Source organism: Parasteatoda tepidariorum, chromosome X2 (assembly GCF_043381705.1).
Source record: "Parasteatoda tepidariorum isolate YZ-2023 chromosome X2, CAS_Ptep_4.0, whole genome shotgun sequence".
NCBI classification, from domain to species: Eukaryota; Metazoa; Arthropoda; class Arachnida; order Araneae; family Theridiidae; genus Parasteatoda; species Parasteatoda tepidariorum.
The window spans coordinates 2492024-2512917 of record NC_092215.1 but is presented as its reverse complement, the minus strand read 5'-3'; the positions used below and the strand labels follow the sequence as shown (position 1 = coordinate 2512917).

Below are 20894 nucleotides of genomic sequence, written 5' to 3'. Positions count from 1 at the left end.
GAATAACATAAGAAGATCTTTACACTAATTTTCGTTGCAATTATAATGGTTGCACCATACACCAAATTTATACACCTGACTTACACGTTTATATATACACCTGGTGCATTATTTTATTCCGCAAAATCTGATTTTCTCCCATCTTTTAGAGTAGTTATAATAGTTATTTTTTACATTTTGTCATAAAAAATGCCAATTGTTCAATTGCATGCCAGAAAATAAACAGATTTTAAATATTATTATCATCACTTCTCTTATTTTTGACCATAAAAGCTCAATTATCTAATCTTTTTACATCAACTTCAACATTTAAAAATTTATTTCTACAGACAAAATACGTTTCGATACTTTGCACGATATTTCCATTAAGCGTTATAAGGCAGCTTAGAAAATGCAAACTACACAAAACCAATACTTATGTTTGCGTGAGGGATAGTTGCATTTAAAATATTTGAATGCAATTTATTTGAAATGTAACAATTTTCTATGATATTTATAACTTCTTACTACGGTTTATTAGCTAGAAACAGTTATGATTTGTAAAACCATGGCAACAATTTTGCATTGATTACTAGCATTGTTTATATGTTCAATAAAACAAGCACTTTTATTGATTTCGGATGCTGTTTGACAGTTTGTAACACCTTAAGCGTCAGTTGTTAATGACGACCGGTTTCTATGTTTCAAATATCAAAATCAAGCAATTTTCTTTTTGACAAAACACAGTTTCTTATTTTTAGAGTTAATAAATAAATTTTATTTTAAATATGTATACAAATATGAATTTGTGTTGATATAAGTATTTAATAATCTTTTAAAGAAGCAATTTAGTAATGATTTCGGAAAAATTAGCAATAAAATATGCTTTTATAATCTATGATAAAACTTGGTAAATGTTGTTAAATTTGATAATTTTATCGTGATTCTCTGGAGCAGGACATAATAATAAGCATTTATTCGGTTGAATTTACTTTTTATATGTTTTTACATATAAAAATGTGTGTAATGAGAACTAAATGTGTGGTAATGAGAACTAAACCAGAATTTCCGGTTCCGGAAAACCAGAATTATTATTTTTTTTTACTTTTGAGCCAGAAATGGTAAATATATATATATATATTCATATACAATTAATACTAATCTAAAATGGCTTAAGGGATTAAATGTTATATTGATTAAAAAATATTTATAATGCCATATAAAGAAATATTAGAACAACTTTCAAACGAATAAAAATATTTAAAAATATATTAGAAAGCAATTTGAAATGTTGAATGAAAATTGAGGTAAAAAAAAAATAAAAAACATTTCTATTGGTATGAATATTTTCTTACTAAATTACCTGCGAAAACCCACAAAATGCTTACAACAATTATTTGTGTTATTGCAATCACATAGAGTTGCAGGAAAAGATTATTGGATAATTGGGTTTCTTTTAGTTCTAAACTTTTTAACCGTCCTTGAGTAAAAGGAAAATCAATAGGAAAAAATGCTATGGAAGAAAAAAATTGGCATGTTACACTGTTTCTTTCGGTTAGATAACTTTTTATCGATGCTATTACATCAAAACAGATATGAAAGTATCAATTTAAAATCATTTCACTTTTAAATGATTATAATATGTGATTGCCTTCGTACAACTATCATTTCATCATCTTTTTATCATATCTTTAGCAGTCGATTTTAAAATACAATATCTTCTAAATGACGTAATGTTAATTAAAAAGTTATAAAATACAAACACTTTAAACCTGTTTTGAAATTTCATTATAAGTTCAAGTTACAGTTATAAGTCATTATAAGTTCAAGTTCCAGTCTTACGTCAATTTTATTTGCAGATATAAGTTAAGATTAAAATAATCATTTGAAATTCTATAGGTAGTTTTAGTCATAAATTTTCACACAAAATGTTCTTCCTGGTAATCACTGAAATTTAAAAATAGAAATTTGAGTAATAAATGCATCAAGTCTAAAATGTTTGAATGATATTTCTATTATATTTGTTGATTATTATTACTAGATAAAATATTAAATATTTCAACTTTCGTTAAATGTTGTTATTTTGTTGTAAATTTTATAATATTGTTCAGTATCAATTACTGTATACTCATAATAGTAATAGCTTAAAATTGATAAGAAAACTTACACACTGAGGAAAAAAAGTATGGTCAAAACAACCTAAATATGGAATTTACCAAATTGCTTCACTAGTGATTTTAATAAATTTAACAATGAATTACGGTATTATTATTTATGAAAGTTTTAAAATTCGGTAATTTCATTATGATCTTATAGCAGGGCTTAAAAGCAATTTATTTGGTTAAATTTATTTTCCAGTTTTGTATTTGTTACTTACTAAATGTGTGAAAGGAAAACTAAAATTTTGGAACACCAGAAACCGTTACTATAGGAACGGAAAAATTACTAAATGAATAGTTTAAATACCATATATTCTGGTTTTATTAATGAGAATTATGATTTTATTTTATACCAGAAATATCATTACCATACACTACTGTAATTTTTCAATAATACTTTTCATAGCACTTCAAACTATTTTCAGAAAAAACTAACATTGAATATTTAGAAAAACTTATTAAATCAGGTAGAAGTCTTAATCAATCTAAACTGTTAAAAAATTCTGAACCACGTTGCACCAAAAATTGGTATTCATTTGCTGGCTACATAAAATGGAGCTCAATTTTACTATATTTTGGCATTTTCACTCGCTCCAAATATCAGTAGAAAGTTGCACCAAATGTAGGTGTTTTGAAGAAACAAAACACCGATTTTCATTCTTCCTTTTATAAACGCAACGAAAACTTTCACCATTATTAGGCGTATTTAAAGCACTCCACTGTAAGCCAAGGTTGCTATTTACCGGAACAAAACTATTTACCGGAAGTAGGTTATTTTATGACCTACCTCTAGCCATTTTATACAGCCAATCAAATTTAAAAGTCAGCATAAAAGAAATGAACTTTAATTAATGCAAATATGCTAAATAAGTTTATACTTGAAAAAACTGCCCCGATACACCGAGTTGTAAAGAAAAGATAGGCGTCGTAAACAAATATCATTCAGTCACCGTTCAAGTTTTATGTCTTTCACTAAATTTTGGTGCAGTCATTGCACCATGGAACTCGATCATATTTCACAATTTATGGTGTAACTAAAATAAAATGATCTTTCATTTAACTAAACTTTGGGATAATGCGAAACTTTGCACCTAATAAAGATTAAAGATTTACCCAGTTTTCTACAGTGTCTCGTTCTATACATATTTAACCTCTTTAAAATTTAAAAAACTTGGTATTATCCAACCAACCTATATTTTTATGCTTGCGATACGCTAAGTTGACTAAAAAGGAGATAAAGCAACGCCAAGAGAACACGAAAACAATTCGATACTCATCAAGACATACTACACTTGACTGATATAATTCCCTAAGATGCGCAATAATCTTTACCAAAAGCTTACCGACAAAAAAAAACTTTCCCAAGGAACACCCCTTTCTGAGGTTGAGACGATGACTACTAATGCGTGACAGTATTCGTCTTGCAAGATCGCTTTCTGAAAATCAATTGTTTGAGACGCAGGATCACAATGCTATCGCTAATAGTTATCGAACCTGATCTATGTATGTTTCACTTTGTGAAGCATGGAATCTGTCCTGGTGGTCTTTCCCTTTTAGAACAGGTGTAAGCACACCATCTAATTTTTGTCGAACAATCAGAGAGTAAAGAAGGTGAAAAGAGATCCGATTTCAGATTCGAATCAAGCACAAAAATATTGCTTTGAAAACATTAACCTGCTCATGGATGGTATTTGGTGTGATCTCAGTTAAAATGATACTTACACAACAATGGTTATAATAAGAAATTGCATGGCCTATAGCTATAATTGCATGGCATTAAATACTTGGAATATATCCGGTCAATTGTTAAAATGAAGTTCTAAAAATACTGATTTTATAATGATTGGAGTTTAGTAAATAGTAGGAGTCTATTCTATTCAATTTTGCATTATTTCTTATGTTATGAAAAGCATTTTGAAAAGAGTTGTTAAAAGGCAGTAGCGCCTGCGTACAGAAAATTCCGTTATAACAATAATTCACAATAGTGGATTGAATTATCCTTATTATAGCGAGTTTGTTATTCTAATAAAATACTTAAAATTAGAATAGCAAAAGAAAAGACGATAAAAGGAAGAGCATTAACATGTTATTCTCACTAAATATTGATTTCAATAGTGTGTTCAGAGTAAACCAATGATCCTAAGATATTTTTTTCTTTTCTAAGGAAGAAAATAACTTGGCTGGTGGTTACCCACGCCTTTCTAGAATTAGAGGGAAGGATTGATACCAGAAATAAATGTGCATCTTAAAAAGCTACTCTTTGACTGAAATGCACAATTATTCACGCTGTTTTATTAAGAATGCAATATACTTTTAGTCTGATGAAAACACACGTAACTCTTAATTCTATTTTAAAATTCTCGTTACAGTTTAATTATGTATCATCAGAGAGTAAAATATGGATATAATTAAGGATGAATCTTTTAATGATTTAGAAAAAAAGAGATACAAAAAGAAAAGAAAAATTCCGGAAAGAAGACATTTATTCATTATATTCTGTACCTCATTTTATATAATTTAATGTGCTCAACTCATTTTCCAAATTTTAAAAAATTCGTATTCTAGGAATTTGCAAATAATTGTGTGAATGCAAAAATTAAATAAATATATCAAAATTTGACGAATTCTTATCAAAAGCAATCTATCTTAAAAGCAAAGAAAAAAAATGTGTAATTTGCTAGTTACAAAGAATTAATTGAAATAAAAAATTTAAAAATTTAACGAATCCATTTCAAAAGCAGTTACTTTAAGAGGAAATTAAAATGAGTGATAAGGACCTTAAAAAAAGATGGAATTATAACTATTAAATCTTTTATCGAATCAAGCCAAAAGATGGTTGCATTCATTTTAATTTATCAAAACAACTGCGAGAGATTTCTTCAATTTATAAAAAATATGTTATTTAGTTATTAGCCTAAAAGTATAAGAAAAAGAACAGAATTTAAAGACGTATGTTTAGCCACTTTTTTTTAAATGTCTTCATAGAATTCGATTTTCAATTCATATAATGAAACATTTGGCTGTCGATTGATAATTACACTCTGAAAAAAAGTATGGTTAAAACTACCAGAATATGATAACATTTACGGTGTTTTTGACTTTATGGGAGCACCAAAAATCTCGGTAATTTTTACCGAAGTGCCTTGGTAATGATTTTGTTAAAATTAACAGTAAAATATGGTTTCATAATATGTAATAGAATTTGGTAATTTTATCAAGATATCTTAGTATGACATAAAAACCATCTATTTGGTTAAATTAACTTTTCAGTTTTTTACTTTTCACTAAATATGTATTAATAAGTATTGTAGTTTTGTTAAATATTGTAAAACCAGAATTTCCGGTTAACCGTTACACTATGAACAGAAAACTTACCAAATAAGCTGTTCAAATACCAAATATTTTGGTTTTATAAACCAGAATTATAGTTTTTCGTTTCTTCCTTTTATCAAAAATATATTTACAATACGTATGGTAATTTTAACCAGAATTGTTTTCTCCGTGTAAAATACAGCATTAAAAGTTGAAAAGCAAACAAACGTTGATAAAACTCATTTATAATAACGTTTTAAAAATTAGGAATTTATAATTAAATTAAGCAAAATAATCGTATAACAAGAACCGCATAAAGCAAATTTGTGCTCCTATATATAAAATCATACTAAATTTTTATTTTGAAACTGAAACTTTGTATCAATAAATAACATCCCATAACAACTAAATTTCTTAAATAAAAAATATTTTGAAGCTAGTCTAAATTTAGTAGTATAAAAAAAGTCAATTCTTACTATAAATCCCAGGTAAATAAAAATTCTCCGTTTTCCATATTGCGATTCCAGTTTGAGATTTATTTAATTCCTCATGATAAGTCAAAACAAACACTTTACTTTAATAAAAACGTTCATAAATAAACCAAAAGCTAATAAAATAAGCTCAGAGACAGATTGTTATTTCTTAAGTTCTGATAAAATTTTATAAAAATTGTATTTGTTTTAAAAATTTCTGCTCTAATTCCCGAAACATTTGAGAAAATAAAAATCAAATAAACCTTAAAAGTTGAAGGGTATGCTTGTAACCAAAAAATAATTGTAATAGATTTTAGTTTTTGCATGAGAAATAATTTTTTAAATAAGCCTCTTAGCATTTACTAATCTAAATCATATCTGTAAATAAGTTAAGAAATTTGTTAGAAGGAGTTTGAAAAATAAGTGTATAAAGAAACTTCTTCTGAAATCACTCAACAATAGGTTAAATACTCAATTGTACAGCCAGACTAAAAAATATGAACTCTCAAAAAATCACTTACTAATTTCTTATGCCTCCAATATGTCCAGAGCTGATTGTAAGTACCTATAAATTATATAAATGGCAGATACAACCACACTTCTCAAAACATAAATTCCGACTGACCAGCGATTGTCTGGGAACTAGAATTCTAAAAAAAAGGGACCGACTTACGAACTGCTACAGTTTACAAGTAGGCACGTTGTTTACCAGATTGTTCTGAATAGCCTCAGGCCGAATCCAAATGAGATACGCTTGGGGGTCGGGCCCCTGCTAGAGGGGTTTTAAGGACTTCCTGGCAGCCCCCCTTTACCGTGTGTTCCATAGAACAAGGGGTACAATGGGATTCAAGGGATGTTCAACAAATTAGCTACTTGGCATGGGCTCATATCCCCTCAGAATTACCTGGAAACAAAAATCATGACCTTAAAATGATTTTGCTCTAAGTAAAATTTATTTTCAAGAAACTTTTTTTTATCAGAAGTATAAAGATATATATTTGGTAGGAATTTTATGCTCATAATTAATTTTTGTTTTATTACCAATTAACTCATTTAAATTATTGAAACCTGTAATAAATTTGAGTCTTTCATAGAAAATAAATACAATCAATGGTCTTTAATAATACTTAATAATTACCCCCATTGTAAAAAATTCAAGGATTAAATTACGATATAAAGTATTGGCACTTTAAGTGCATCATCCGTAAAATCTATTTTACAGTAAAACATTATAACGTAATTTTTACAGTAATATTTATTTAATTAGAGGAAATAGAGATTTTATGGTAAAAATTGCAGTAAAAATTACGGTATATCAAATATTTTGTTCCGTAACATGTTCCGGTAGAAATAGATTTTACTGTAAAAAATACGTACTTTTTTTTAACTATTCAACGCATTCAACTATTAACTATTCCCTATTCAACGCATTATACATAAACCACCTGTAATTAATTTCTCAGGACTTCCTGTACACTTTAAACTTACTACGAAATTTCTAACTTACATTTAATGATACTTTTATATTGTTTTTAGTTTTATAATTTATGACATAATGAGATTTGTACCAGAATTGCTTCTATGCGTTTGCCAGAGGAGGTATCTGGTTTATGGAATTAAAATTTATGGGAAAATTATTTATAAGCATTTTTTATCGAAGCATAATCTTTTTGTGCATCGATTGGCGAATTGTCTAATCATCTGTTTAAAACATAAATAAAGGAAATAATCACAAACCATTTTAAATATTTAAACAAGGTGTAATGTATACATAAGCACGTGATTGCTGTAAAAACGTGATTATGCAAATTTTAAATCAATCGGCATGATGTTTTTTACCGATCCTATAATGTGTTTTTTCATTATTATCACGTAGATAGTTAACAATAGACAACGTTTTTGCAGCAACAGTGAATATCTTTTGTATACAAGATAAATAAAAATGTCATAAATATAATAAAATAGTGCATTTACTGATTGAGTTATAAAAAATCATTTGTGTTTGTTATTCAACAATTATTATTACCAAAAATAAGAGAATTATATTTTATTCATATGCTCGTATTGAAAAATAAACATAAATTTTTTTTATTTTTATTGTTATTACTCTTTTTGTTTCCAAGCAGTTTTGGGCATTACAACATTTCTCTAGACTACAAATCATTGTAATAAAAAAATTACTATTTTTTCTATAATAATTCCACGCGATTACATTTAATTTTTACAATAATTTAGTGAGCATTTTTGTGTAGTGGGAATCTGAGGAACTAAACAATACTATAGTTAAATATTTTTATTTCTTTTGTGTTTATATTCTTCTAGTCCTCATTTTCTAGAGTTGTATTTTATTATAAATTTAAAATGACCCATTGCTTTTTGATTACTGTAATTTATTTGGGATTTAATTATGGATAATGTTTTAGCCATTACTTTATTAAAGGATGCTGTTAAATTGCAAAACCTTACACAAACTATTTATTGATGCATCGTATTTTATGATTTCATTGATTTATTCAATAGAACCGCATGAAGTTACATATATCTTATTTATTGATTCCACTTCAAATTCTTTTGTTATTTTTTTTTAATTTTGCATTTTTGTATTTCATTTAAATCTTATACATAAAAGCCTTTATTATTCATAGGCACATTCAAACAGTTTTTCAAAACTTTTTACTTCAAATGTTTAAATACATTTTAAATTATTCAAACTAGAAACATAATTTTGAAACAAAAGTCAAATTTTGGGACATGAGAAAAATAAGGATACAAAGTAAATTAATGATTAGAATCGCATTTCAAAATGTTTCAATTAATTGAAAAAAAGTATCTGATATGAATAAGAAGCAAAGTTAATCGATTTAAAAATATTTTTTTCAAATCCTTCTAAATCTGGGAAAAGTTCTGTAAATAATAGAGAATATTCATTTATCTTTTTAATGATATATAAGTATGTCACTAAAGTGAAATACTTAATCCATTGTAATGCTTGCTGAGCCTATTATTTTTAAGAATAAGAGGGATTAAGTATCGATTTTTTTTCAGTAGATTATTTGATTTATCTGGAATAAAAAATCATTTATGAAATTTTCAAGATCAAGGTGCTACCTTCCTCATCAAAAACACTATTTTTTTCTAAAATTTTCACGCTTTAACTTATTAAGCTTATTTAAATTACTAAGCTTTTGTAAAGCAAGGTTTTAACACGTTTTAAATCTTTTGACACATTAAGCTGGTATAATATTGAAAGCAATATGCATAAATCTAGAGCAATTTCTTTTTATGAATTTAGTTAATTAATGTCAATTATTTTTTTTAATATACATACACTAAGAGATATATATTATAATTCCAACCAATGTAACCCAATTTTTGACGAAAATGATTATATTGAATTTGCAGCCTGAGAAAAAGTACGGTTGAAACAACCAGACTATGGTCAGACTTACAGTGTTTCTTGCTCTATAGGAACACTAAAAAGCTCGGTAATTTTTACTGAAAAATTTTGATAATGATTTTGGTTAAATTAAGCATGAAATATAATGATATAATACATGATAAAATTTTGTAAATGTCGCAAAATTTGGTAATTTTATCATGATTTCTATCAGACTGGCATAAAAACCATATATTCGGTTAAATTTACTTTCCAGTTTTGTATTTCTTACTAAATGTTATAAAAACTGTAATTTCAAAAAATGGAATTCCTGGTAAACCGTTACCATATGAGCAGAAAAAATTACTAAATGAATGATTTATAAATACCATATATTTTGGTTTTATTATCAGAGCTATGTTTTTTTATTTATTTTCTTTTTTTTTTTTACCTGGAATCTCATTACTATACAGTACGTTACTTTTACCAGAATTTTTTTTCCCCATGTATTGTAAAACTTTTATAATAATGATTTTTAAAATATTTTGAATGTCTAAATGGTATGGCATTGAACCTAATATTATTGATTTTGGAGATATTTTTATCTGAAATATAACTATGCATTGCGGAATATAATTTGATATCTTATTCTTACCCCCAAAAAATTCATAATAATATATATAAATAAATCTCAAAGATGGCAATTTTGATAGAAATACATAGAAAGGCAATTGATTTTTGTGTTTTAAATATATTTTACAAACATTAACAATATTTTGAATAATTGTTTAGAATTGAATATCGTTTGCAGCTTTACTTAATTTTATACAAAACTTACAGGCATATTTCAAACAAAATTTATCTGTATTGAAGGTATTTGGATTGAAGTAACAGAATATTAAAGGAAAACTTATGTAAAGAACCCAAATGTATTAACTGAGTGCATTGATTTAGTAATATAGCCTCCTTGGCACCGGTACTTTTTATCGTAATTTTATCCGGAATTCTCTATAATTTGTTGCTTGTTACAGCTATTTGGCGTTCTAATTAATATTAAGCTTTTAGTAAAAATTATAAATAAACAGCATCATATGTATTGCTTGAGTGCGTTTAGCGTTACTAGAAAATTATTATTTTTAAGAGATAATTTCAACTCTCGGCAAATAAAATTACTATTCTCAAAAAAAAAGAAAGAAAAAATTAACATTATCACGAACACATTACGTTGCGTATCACTCTGCGTGCTATTCTAACAAACAATAAAAAAAAATTTTTACAGAATAGCAAGCAAAACTGCATGCCTCAATATTTATATAAAAGGTTACCTAAGATTACCAGAGAAGGAAAAAAATAAAATTAATAATTCCTGACAGTTTTGATTTACGTTAAAATGAGTTTTAAAAAAGAGAAACTGTCGCAGACAGACAACTGTGTATTTAGTTCAAGTCAATTAATATGATAAGCACGGTTAAACCTTTTACAAAAATTTATTGTCAAAACATATACAAAGTCGCATAACTCAGTATCATAACACAAGGCCACCCAATGTAACCAGACAGTCTCAGATTCGACTGTCAACGCCATACCTTTTGTCAACTGTGACATTCACCTTCCTACATTAGAATTAAACTCTGTATTCTGTTTGATGTAAAACCACAAATCTTTTAAGCATTCAGTTCAGGCTTTGAAAGAAAGTGTCATTTTATGGTTGCTTCAGTTTTATGTGCTTTTTAACACTCCGTTCAGATTAGGAGACAAGATTATCCGATCTTTAATGTTGATTTCTTACCCGAAGTTGCGAAATCAAATTTCCATTGCAACAAGTTTTGTCTCTAGCTCAGATTTTCTTCTTTCTTTCTTTGATGGTCTGATCGCTTTCCTTTTATTTTTATTTTTTTTTCTTTGCTTGTAAATATAATGTTATGTAAAAGATTTATCTCTCAAACTAATCAAATGATTTAAATCTAGTAAAATGATTTTTGTTATTATTACATTAATAATTCATGATATTAGATAAATTTTTTCAATGTTCTAAGAAAAAATGGAGGCATATGATTATTTTTAAGATAATACTCAATGAGAAATACCAGCAATAATAATAAAATGTAAATCAAATTTTAAATAAATTTAAGAAAAAAACTTTGCGTTGATGTAAGAAAAGTTATCTTACAATGTAAAAAATTCCGGATAAAATTACAGTAAAAAATACCGGCTCTCAGGACGTCGGTATTTTTAAAATTAAAATCCAGTTTTACCGGATCAAAAACTTTGATATACCATAATTTTTACTGTAATAATTACTGTAAAATCACAGAATCCCTCTAAGTAAATAAATATTACTGGAGAATGTAAGGTATAATATTTTACGGTAAAAATGGATTTTACGGATGATGCACCTAAAGTAGTCGGTTCTTTGTACTGTAATTTGATCCGGTATTTTTTACAATGTAAAGAATTTTGAAAATAACTAATTACTAATGTTTTTTTTTTTAATTTAAAATAATAGTGCTTTGAATTTCTCTTTAATTTAATACTTTTAAAGCTTAAATTTATTTCATTTTTGAACATTAGAATTTACTATCGAAGTAAAATTTTATAAAAAGTTAAAAGATTTCTGAAATTAAGCAAAAATAAAAAAAACGGTAGCCTCAAGATGAAGATAATTAACTTATTAATGTCCATCAATAAAAATGTAAATTAAAGACGTCAGAGTACTTATTTATTTTTACGAAATTTCTTTCTATCACTTTAGCTTACTCTGTACTTTGATTTCAGATCCGAGTATAAATATTTACATTATTAATACATTATGGTGGGTAGAATTATGTTGTTTTTGGAAAACAAATCCTCATCAGGAATCTCTTGTGCTACTACTTTTTTTTCTTTTTTGGAAAAAGGAACCGTCCTATTTGAAGTTTCCGCTCAAATTGGTTATGAAGCTTAAAAATAAGTAAAATGTAAAAATCTTACAAAAAGGTGGACTATTTTGATTCTTTGAAAGTCTTTACGGTTAAGTTTTATTTCCTTAGAATTTATTTCTTAGAAAATCACAAGAGAAATTGTCCCGTAGGGGACTGACCGTTAAGACACCGTTCCCAGTAGAACGCCGAAGTCAAGCATCACTGACTCTGGTCTGTGTGCGTGTGGGTGACCACTTTGGTCAGCCTGCGTAGGGACCGAGGGTGTGCAGTATCGGTCCTTGTTAAACTGTTCAACCGTAAAGTGCTTGACTTCGCGTCAGGTCGTCGGGCTATGAAAGCAGGAGAGCTATCCCCTCTGCAGAGGATAAAAAAAACTGGGAAACATCCCTGTTTTTTTGAACAAAGAGATCCAAAGATCCAAAATGATCCGAAGACATGATCCTCAGGAATGTTTCCCAGACCGTCGCCAATAGCCCATTGTGCTGCTCTAGTGCGACGTAAATAAAGTATCTACCTAGGTACCAAAAATGAAATTAAAGGTTTTATTTCCTAGATTTTTCTAGTGATTGTTTTCTTAATCACAAGATGTTGTCCTTACTTAATCATTAAAAGTAAATAAGTAACAAGCAATCAACACTATTTTTAAAAACTAACCATATGAAACATTATTTTCAAAAAATAAAGATTTTTTTCTTAGTTTAGAGATCTAATACTCATATAATACTCATATTGACTAATACTCATATTGACCCAGTCTAACTAATACTCAGTTGGTATTTATCATTCTATGCTCGTTCGGGGATAATAACAGTGGCAGCTGTTAGTAGAATTGTAAATTTAGGCAGTAAGCCATACAATATTAAAAATATTACTTGTATGTTGATAAATATTACTTTAACAACATATTTAGACAAAAATTAAATTGGGGGAATTTTAAAGTAAAGGAATGAGAATAACTTTACATATAGCAATCATTGATTAAGATTACTGAATCGAAATGCAAATTTCGAAAGGTAAAGATTAATCGGTAAGTTTTTTTTTCAAGCGTAAAAGCAAATACTAACTGATATAGAAACGCGACAAAATATCATCAGTTGAGATATAACATTCTATGCACGTTCGGGGTTAATAACAGTGGTAACTGCAAGGAGAATTGTAAATTTGGGAAGTAAGCCATACAATATTTAAAAAAATAAATAATAATAAAAAAAGCTGAAAAAAAGACAGCGTAAAAATGAATCGGACATCAAAAGTAATTATATAGGGAAGATATGAAGCTCTCGAATGTAAAAAGTTACTTTGACCTTGGTTTGTAAATGGTTGGCTAAAGAATCCTAGGGATTTTGATTGATAACAGGCATGTTCAAATGATTATTTCATTTAAAAGTTACATGCGATGTTTATACCCTTTTCAATTGATTAACTTGTGTATCCTTGATTAAGTACAATTGTCAAATTGAGCCTGATTAATATTTCTCTGATTATAATGTTGATAGTATTGTATGACCTAGAAAAGGCTACACCGAAAAAAAATGGTCGAAATGACCCAAATATGGTAAAATATACCTTGTTTTTGACTTTATGGAACACCGAAAATCTCGGTAATTTTTACCGAAGTGCTTTAGCAATGAATTTTGTGAAATGAGCAATAAAATTTCGTTTTATAATGTGAACGAAATTTGGTTATTTTATCATGATACCGTAGAGCATGGCATAAAAAATGTTCAGCTAATGTTCAGTTTCGTGTTTTTTCACTTAATTTGCGGTAATAAGAACTATAATTTTTAAAACCAGAATTTCCAATAAACCGTTATCACATGAAGGGAAGAATTACCAAATGAATCGTTTAAACGCCGTATAGTTTTCCTTCATTAACCAGAATGTATTTTTTTTTTTAAACCAGAAATGTCATAACTATGTAATACGGTAATTTTAAAAGATTTTTTGTTCTCCCAGAATGGAAAAAATAAGATTTTATTTAATTGAGAATGTTCAAATTATTATTTCTTAGAATTGCCTATGCTGTTTGCACTCCTTTCAACTAATTGAATAATTTATTTTTAATTTTAATCAATTTCATTCAAGTTTAATTTTCAAATGAACTTGATGGAAGTTTCTTAGTTATGACATAGAGAATGCTAGTTATAATGAGCAGAAAAATATGTGAAGATCTTAATTAATTTTGAGTCTTCTCAAATGTTATACAAAACGCTGGTTTTATTTGCTAGCCTAACGCATTGTAGTGCATTTGGTTGAGATGGAGCGTGGTTAAGTGATAGTTTAATTTAGGAATATCGATTTGAGATCTATCACTAATTACTTTTCCATAGATTTTAGACACCTTTCATTTGAATGAATAAATGTAACTTAGTGTTTATAGCCGTAAGTATGTGAATAACAAATTATGTTAAAATTTGATCTTGTTCAACTGCTATGTCATATTTATTCAAGTTTAAATTGTGTTTTTCTTTAAAATTTAGTTTATTTTTTCATCTATTGTTTGTTTGAGTTTCATGCATTTTTTGAATGTACCTGTTATTTACTTAGTTGCTATGTTTAAATAAATTACCAAAAGTATCTCTTTATAACTTAAAGTTAAGTTCATTTGTACGCTTAATGATCCAAACCAATTATTTTTATTAATAATAGTGCTTAGCCTGTTATAAACAACCAAATAAACAAATAAAATAAATTCGTGCAAACTTGTGAATCATATTTTATAATACGAGTCTTATGATAATATTTTGAATCATCTTTATTACGATATATGTTTTTTGACTTACTTTTGAAAACCTATTGATAGAATTTTAGATTAATCGGATTTAATTAGAATTATTAGCTTTTTCCGAAGCAAACTATTAAGAAGTCATTCAGTTTATAAATATAACTATCCGGATGATAAACTATCAATCAGTAAAATAAACTCTTACTTTAAACTTCCGCAATCCAAAATTTCGGATCCAAACTCAGAGGACGATGAAATTTTTGACCCCTGTACCATAAGCGGAACTTTCATTAGAGGGCTTTAGAGGTAGTATGGCTAAAAGAAGTAAAAAAGTCTGTAGCTTTCCGTGGTCCAATGCTTCCCAAGTACATTAGTCAGTCTAACGTTTGGAGAACTTTTTGTTAAACTTATTAGTCTAGATTTAGAAACTATGCGATAAAATTATCTCTAAAAATAAGGTTATTATTTTTTTTAAATATTTTTATTTTGCAAGCATTAAAATTAAGTACTTTGAGGAATAGAGTATCGCATTCCATGTTGATATTAAATCTCACAATATATACAAGATAGTTGCTTGATGTTTATTCAAAACATATGTTTATGCTGTGAATTTTACAATTTTCCTTATAGCTGCGTATTTGAAACTTACGTCTTTCTTTCTCAATTGATTTTTTTTTTTTGTGAAGTTCATTTTCTGGGTAACACGAAATAAGAAACTCAAAAAATAATTTAAACTAATCTGAATGTAGTAACTGAAGATTACTACAATTACATTAGAAACTTAAACTTGCTCTGAAAGCAACTTTGTATTCTTTTTATTTTATTTTTATTTCCAAGCTCCTGATTAACTATTATCAAAAACCGGGCATTTTTTGCAATTTGTTAATTATGCTCATTGCATTATCATATTTAATACATGTACATATAAGCTTATCATTCACTTAAAATGGAGAATTTTTTGAACTCATTTTATTCCCAGACATCATTTTCCAAGGACCAATCAATAATTTATTATCTTTGTATGTTAGATATATTAAAGGTCATTATCTTGAATTAAAATTAATTATTCATCGCATTAGAAAATAAGCAAAAAATTATTCATTAAGGCTTTTTTTTATTTTTTGAAAAAAGTTCGCTTGAAAAGTAACAATTAACTTTAAATTTAATGTCAATTTAATTACATGCTGCTAAAAATATGTCATAAGGTTGAGTATTTATCGTTAATCATAATGACAGCATTGTATTTAAAAGTTGTAGATTATACACTAAGCCTATAATCTAATACTTAGCTACTAAAAGATAGTATAGTTCGTATTGATTAGTTATAGTTGTAGTTGTCTTTGAGTTATTTATTTTTCAAAATATTTAATTCTCAAGATTAATGACAAACACCTTTAAATCAAATACGTTATAATACGTTATTATATTTATTTTTAAATCGTCAACGTACTTAATAATAGTTTTAATAGGGGTTTTAAAATTTAAAAAAAAAATAATAATCCGACTAATGTCATTACGGCATTCTTTTAAATATTTTCTTTTAATTTATTTGATTTAAATTCCTTGGCAAAATACAACTACTTGAACTAAAACAATTTGTTAATTTCTATTAATTTTAGCCATATACAAACGATGTGCATCTGTAAATAAAGAAAAATTAGTGCTACAAAGCACCACTCGTATTCTAGTAAACATTGTAAAAACTAATGTAATCGAAACTTTATTGTAGATTATTTCTAAATCATCCTAGTATCTAATAAAAATTTATAAAAATTTATGCTGCAGTGAACAGTTTCATTTAATTTTTCATTTGAAAACAATCTCATTGACATTTGACTAATCTCAATCTCATTGACTTTATTATACTGTAAACAAAAATTCGTGTCACCAATTCTTCGATCATTAGTGTTGTCTATAATGAGGTATTGCAGAATTTTACTTTATTGCTTTACTCAGGTTACCGACCAGTACTTTTATCGTTAAATTAATTTTTACAGTATTTACTGCTGAAAAAATAGTTGGAGTAAAGAAGATCCTAGTAATCAAACTCTGAGCCCGTCACACATTGTCAAAATCAAGTAAAATATGTTAGAAAACGTCATAGAAGATGAAATTAAAACTACTATGGCCTTCTATTTGTATTAATCCAGATTACATTTCTTGTACTGTTCAATGGTACATTACTGTTCAATGGTAGTGACAACATTTTACAGTAGTATTTATGTACGTCAAAAGTTTCCGGTATGGATTACATTGTACTTGAAAACCTTTAAAAATGTCATTCATATTTCTGTATACATCTTCCCTTTTTTTTTCTTCCCCATCTTTTCTCGTAGTTTATGCGTTTAACTTTAAAATACTATTAGTCAGATTTGTGTGGTATAGTATTGATAGAAAGTAGCGGCTTTCACCAAGATATCTATGAGGACTTATATTCATTTTCAATGCATTTGATGAAAATTGAAAAGAATTCCATAGTCAATCCAAGTGTCATTATCGCTTTTAGAAACCGATCTTATTTCTGTTGGCAAACAAAATATGCTTAATTTCTTAAATAGGCTAGTCATAAATTGGAGACACGGTGCTTTTTAAATAGAGATGATACATAACTCTTTCAATGACTAAAATTAATTTGATAATTTCAAACTAATCAGCAAATAATTTCAAGCTAATCATACTTTTTTTGTGTAGGAAAAATTAGTTCTAAAAGCAAACTTGGAGTAATTATTTCAGTAAAATGCTGCAAGAAATTTATTTTTTCAACACACGAAGCTTTGTTTAAATTTAAATTTTCAAAAATAATAACTCCTCTTTATTTAGTAAAGCAAAAATATTGTTTCACGGCAGTCATTTATTTAGTTAAACTAAACAAGATTTTTAATATCAAAAACAACCTTCGAATATCCTTACCCTTTCCTAGTCTTTTACAAATTTTTGAACCCTCAGTGGACTGATCGTTAAGACTCGGTTCCCAGTTGAACACCGAAGTGAAGCATTACTGGTTGCAGTCAGTAAGCTGGTGGGTGACTACTTTGATCAGGATGAGTAGGGACTGAGAGTGCGTGGTATCGGTTCTCTTTAACTGTTCTACCGAAAAGTGCTCGACTATCAAAGTAGGGGAGACATCTACTCTGCAGAGGATCAAAATTACTATGGCATGTCTTCGGATCATCTTCAAGGATATTTCCCAGGCGGTCACCAATAGCCCATAGTGCAGCTCAAGTGTGACGTAAATAACAGACCTACCTACCTACAAATTTTTGAGCATTTAGAACCATATTGTCGTTCAACTTCGCTGCAACTTTATTATGTTGATAACTTGTACTTTAATGCAGTACTTCTTAAACTTGATTTCACGACAGTATGGTTTAACCTGAACGGAAACAATCATTCTCAGTAATAAAACTCTCACTTTTGACGATTCAACAATCTTTGAGCTATACTTCGCAAATTTTGAAAATTGTTTCGTCACGAAATCACGTAATTTGTGACGGAACGGGAACTCTATATTATGAGACGAAATTGTTTCTTCAACTCTTAACCTCATCGTAGTGCATTGTGGGATATTGTTAACTTTAATGACGAAACTAGGGGGAAGACTAGATGATCGAAAATCAAGTGACGAAAAGAGCCTTTAGGACTGTATAGTGGTCCTCGAATTAGAAATACCCCACGGGGTTCGAACCCCGCGGGGTATTTCTAATTCGAGGACCACTATACCGCGGGGTTCGAACCCCGCTTTGTGCCTGGACGCAATTTTTCTCTCTGTTCCATTTGTCCTTCTTGTGCTATGGTGACATTGACCCAGCTATTTGCTGCCCACGACAAAGTGATTATTAGAAACGTTAGATACATTAGACTCTACTAGTTTTTTATTTATTTATTACTTTTTTGGAAAAAAGTAGAATGACAATATATAAAATTACTATTGAGAAAACTGAAGAAAGTTTCGTGAAATTTGAGAATTCACTTTTTATAGTGTGGTTCAATCTAGCACATTATAAGGTTTTTTTTAGTGTGTACGAATTAGACATAGATCTACAATATATTTAAAACACAGTCTAACATGTAATGCCTTCATAAATTATGGAGGCTTGACGCATCGAACATAAACTAACAGACATATTTTGATGTTAAAGTAACGAACCAACAGTTTGCCTATGGTGAAAAATTTCACCAATAGTTTTTATTATTTATTTTCCTTTACAGGCTATTTATTCTATTTAATTTCTTTTCCAGGCTTGAATGTTTTTAGACCCTCGAGTGGCTCTCCAGCTTCAAGACGGCGAATCCCACGACTTCATCGCAGTGCCCGCAAGCGACCGAAGCTCTATTTAAGAACTGGTCACCTGTATACGTAACAACAGAACAGGATCATAATATGAGTTCATACTATACTAATTCTTATATACCAGACCTCCGGAGTCCAGGAGGTGTTGAACAGTACAATGGACAACCGGTGCATAACCAACCAAATGGTGATATGTGCGATCAAGGCCAGAGACAATATATACAGCCGCAATACGCATCGTCTCCTGTACAAGGGGCGACGTATCCTCGATTTCCCCCATACGACAGACTCGAGATACGTCCCATCACATCATCGCCAAATTCACCAAGCCCGCCGGGTCAGTATTATGGGAACCCGTGTAATCAAGCACCACCGGGGCCTCCCCTACCTCAACCTGCACACCAACCACCACAACACGCACCAATGAACCATCCAAATGCATATGTACCACAGGATGGTCAAAATAATTGTCGGGGGTCCCCTCATCATGATCCAAATGGTTCACAACATCCTAACATGTCACCAGCTCAATATCCTAGCTGTAAAATGCAACCTCAACCGGTTCCGCATGGACCTCCCCACCAACAAGGTCTAGGTCATGACCCAAATGGGGTGGTCCACCGACAGGTGAATTCGGAATGCGGGCCGCCGCCCCCTCCACCGCCCAATAACATGCCCCCGTGCCAAAGTCCGGTTCAATCTCCACAACAGCCCCCTCAGATGTATCAGAATCATGGTGGACCCCCACCCAATCAGCAAGTTCAGCAACAGCAACAAGTTCAACCTCCTCAAGGTGGAAATATGCCCAGTCCACTATATCCCTGGATGAGGAGTCAGTTCGGTAAGTTAAGCTCTTCTATCTCCAAAATTACAAATAAAGAAAAAAAAAATTAACATTTATAAGTCCCTGAATTTCATAATTTACGAATAAAATTATTTGAGTCTAAGTAAGTAACTAATATCAATAGCAGAATTGTAATTTTTAATTCTGATCGATCTTAAGCTTTTATTTAAATTATTAGTTTTAGAAAAATGTAAAAAAGGAAGGAAGAGATTAATTCGAAGTGCAATTATTCCTATTAAGAAATGAAGTAATGCAAAAAAGTATATTAAATTTCCGAAGAAAAAAAAAATAAATGATTAATAACTTTTTTTGAAACTTTTCAATATTTATAAATATAAAATGTATACATAAATCAGTGAATTCAACCACAATCAAAAAAGTTTAAGTTTTTCATAATTTCTTGATTATGAATATAGCTTTATCTCTTATGGAAATTATTAGATCCTGAGTTTATATATTAAATACTGTTAATCTTATATGTTTTTAAAATTAGGTCTGGATTTTATACAATTTAAATCTTTAAAATCTACAAAATTTAAAGTTCTAGCTAGTAAGCAAAATTTATTCTGTAGCGCTGAGAAACAGAAATAAAAATTACCGTTAATGAATTAATCTATAAATGGATAATATCATGAGCTAATTATATTTAAAGTCACATGTTTATGTTCATATATTCATAATTTGTATTTTAATGTTTATTGTTATTGATTATGAATGTTATTATAAATTTCCACATGTAATGAAAGAATCCAACGAATTATGACAAAATTATTTACTGCTGATATAAACCTTTTTTTTTTTTTTTTTTTATAAA

At 28.6% G+C, this 20894-nt stretch overlaps 1 protein-coding gene and 1 long non-coding RNA gene across 7 annotated transcripts in view; one reads left to right on the top strand and one right to left on the bottom strand.

The window, feature by feature from the left end:
• Positions 1-6623, bottom strand: part of LOC107447499 (uncharacterized) — a 167899-nt gene extending 161276 nt beyond the window's left edge. The window contains exon 1 of one of the 3 annotated variants that reach the window (XR_006224764.2): positions 6445-6623. This is a non-coding gene — a long non-coding RNA (uncharacterized lncRNA). The remainder of the gene's footprint in view (positions 1-6444) is intronic. The other 2 variants (XR_006224762.2, XR_006224760.2) reach the window with 2 other exon arrangements.
• Positions 1-20894, top strand: part of LOC107447498 (homeotic protein antennapedia) — a 212723-nt gene that overhangs the window by 134860 nt on the left and 56969 nt on the right. For all 4 annotated transcript variants that reach the window (XM_043039821.2, XM_071187995.1, XM_021148682.3 and 1 more), the window contains one exon: positions 19185-20077. In XM_043039821.2, the coding sequence (XP_042895755.1) occupies positions 19327-20077 (751 nt within the window). In that variant the 5' untranslated portion in view covers positions 19185-19326. The remainder of the gene's footprint in view (positions 1-19184; positions 20078-20894) is intronic.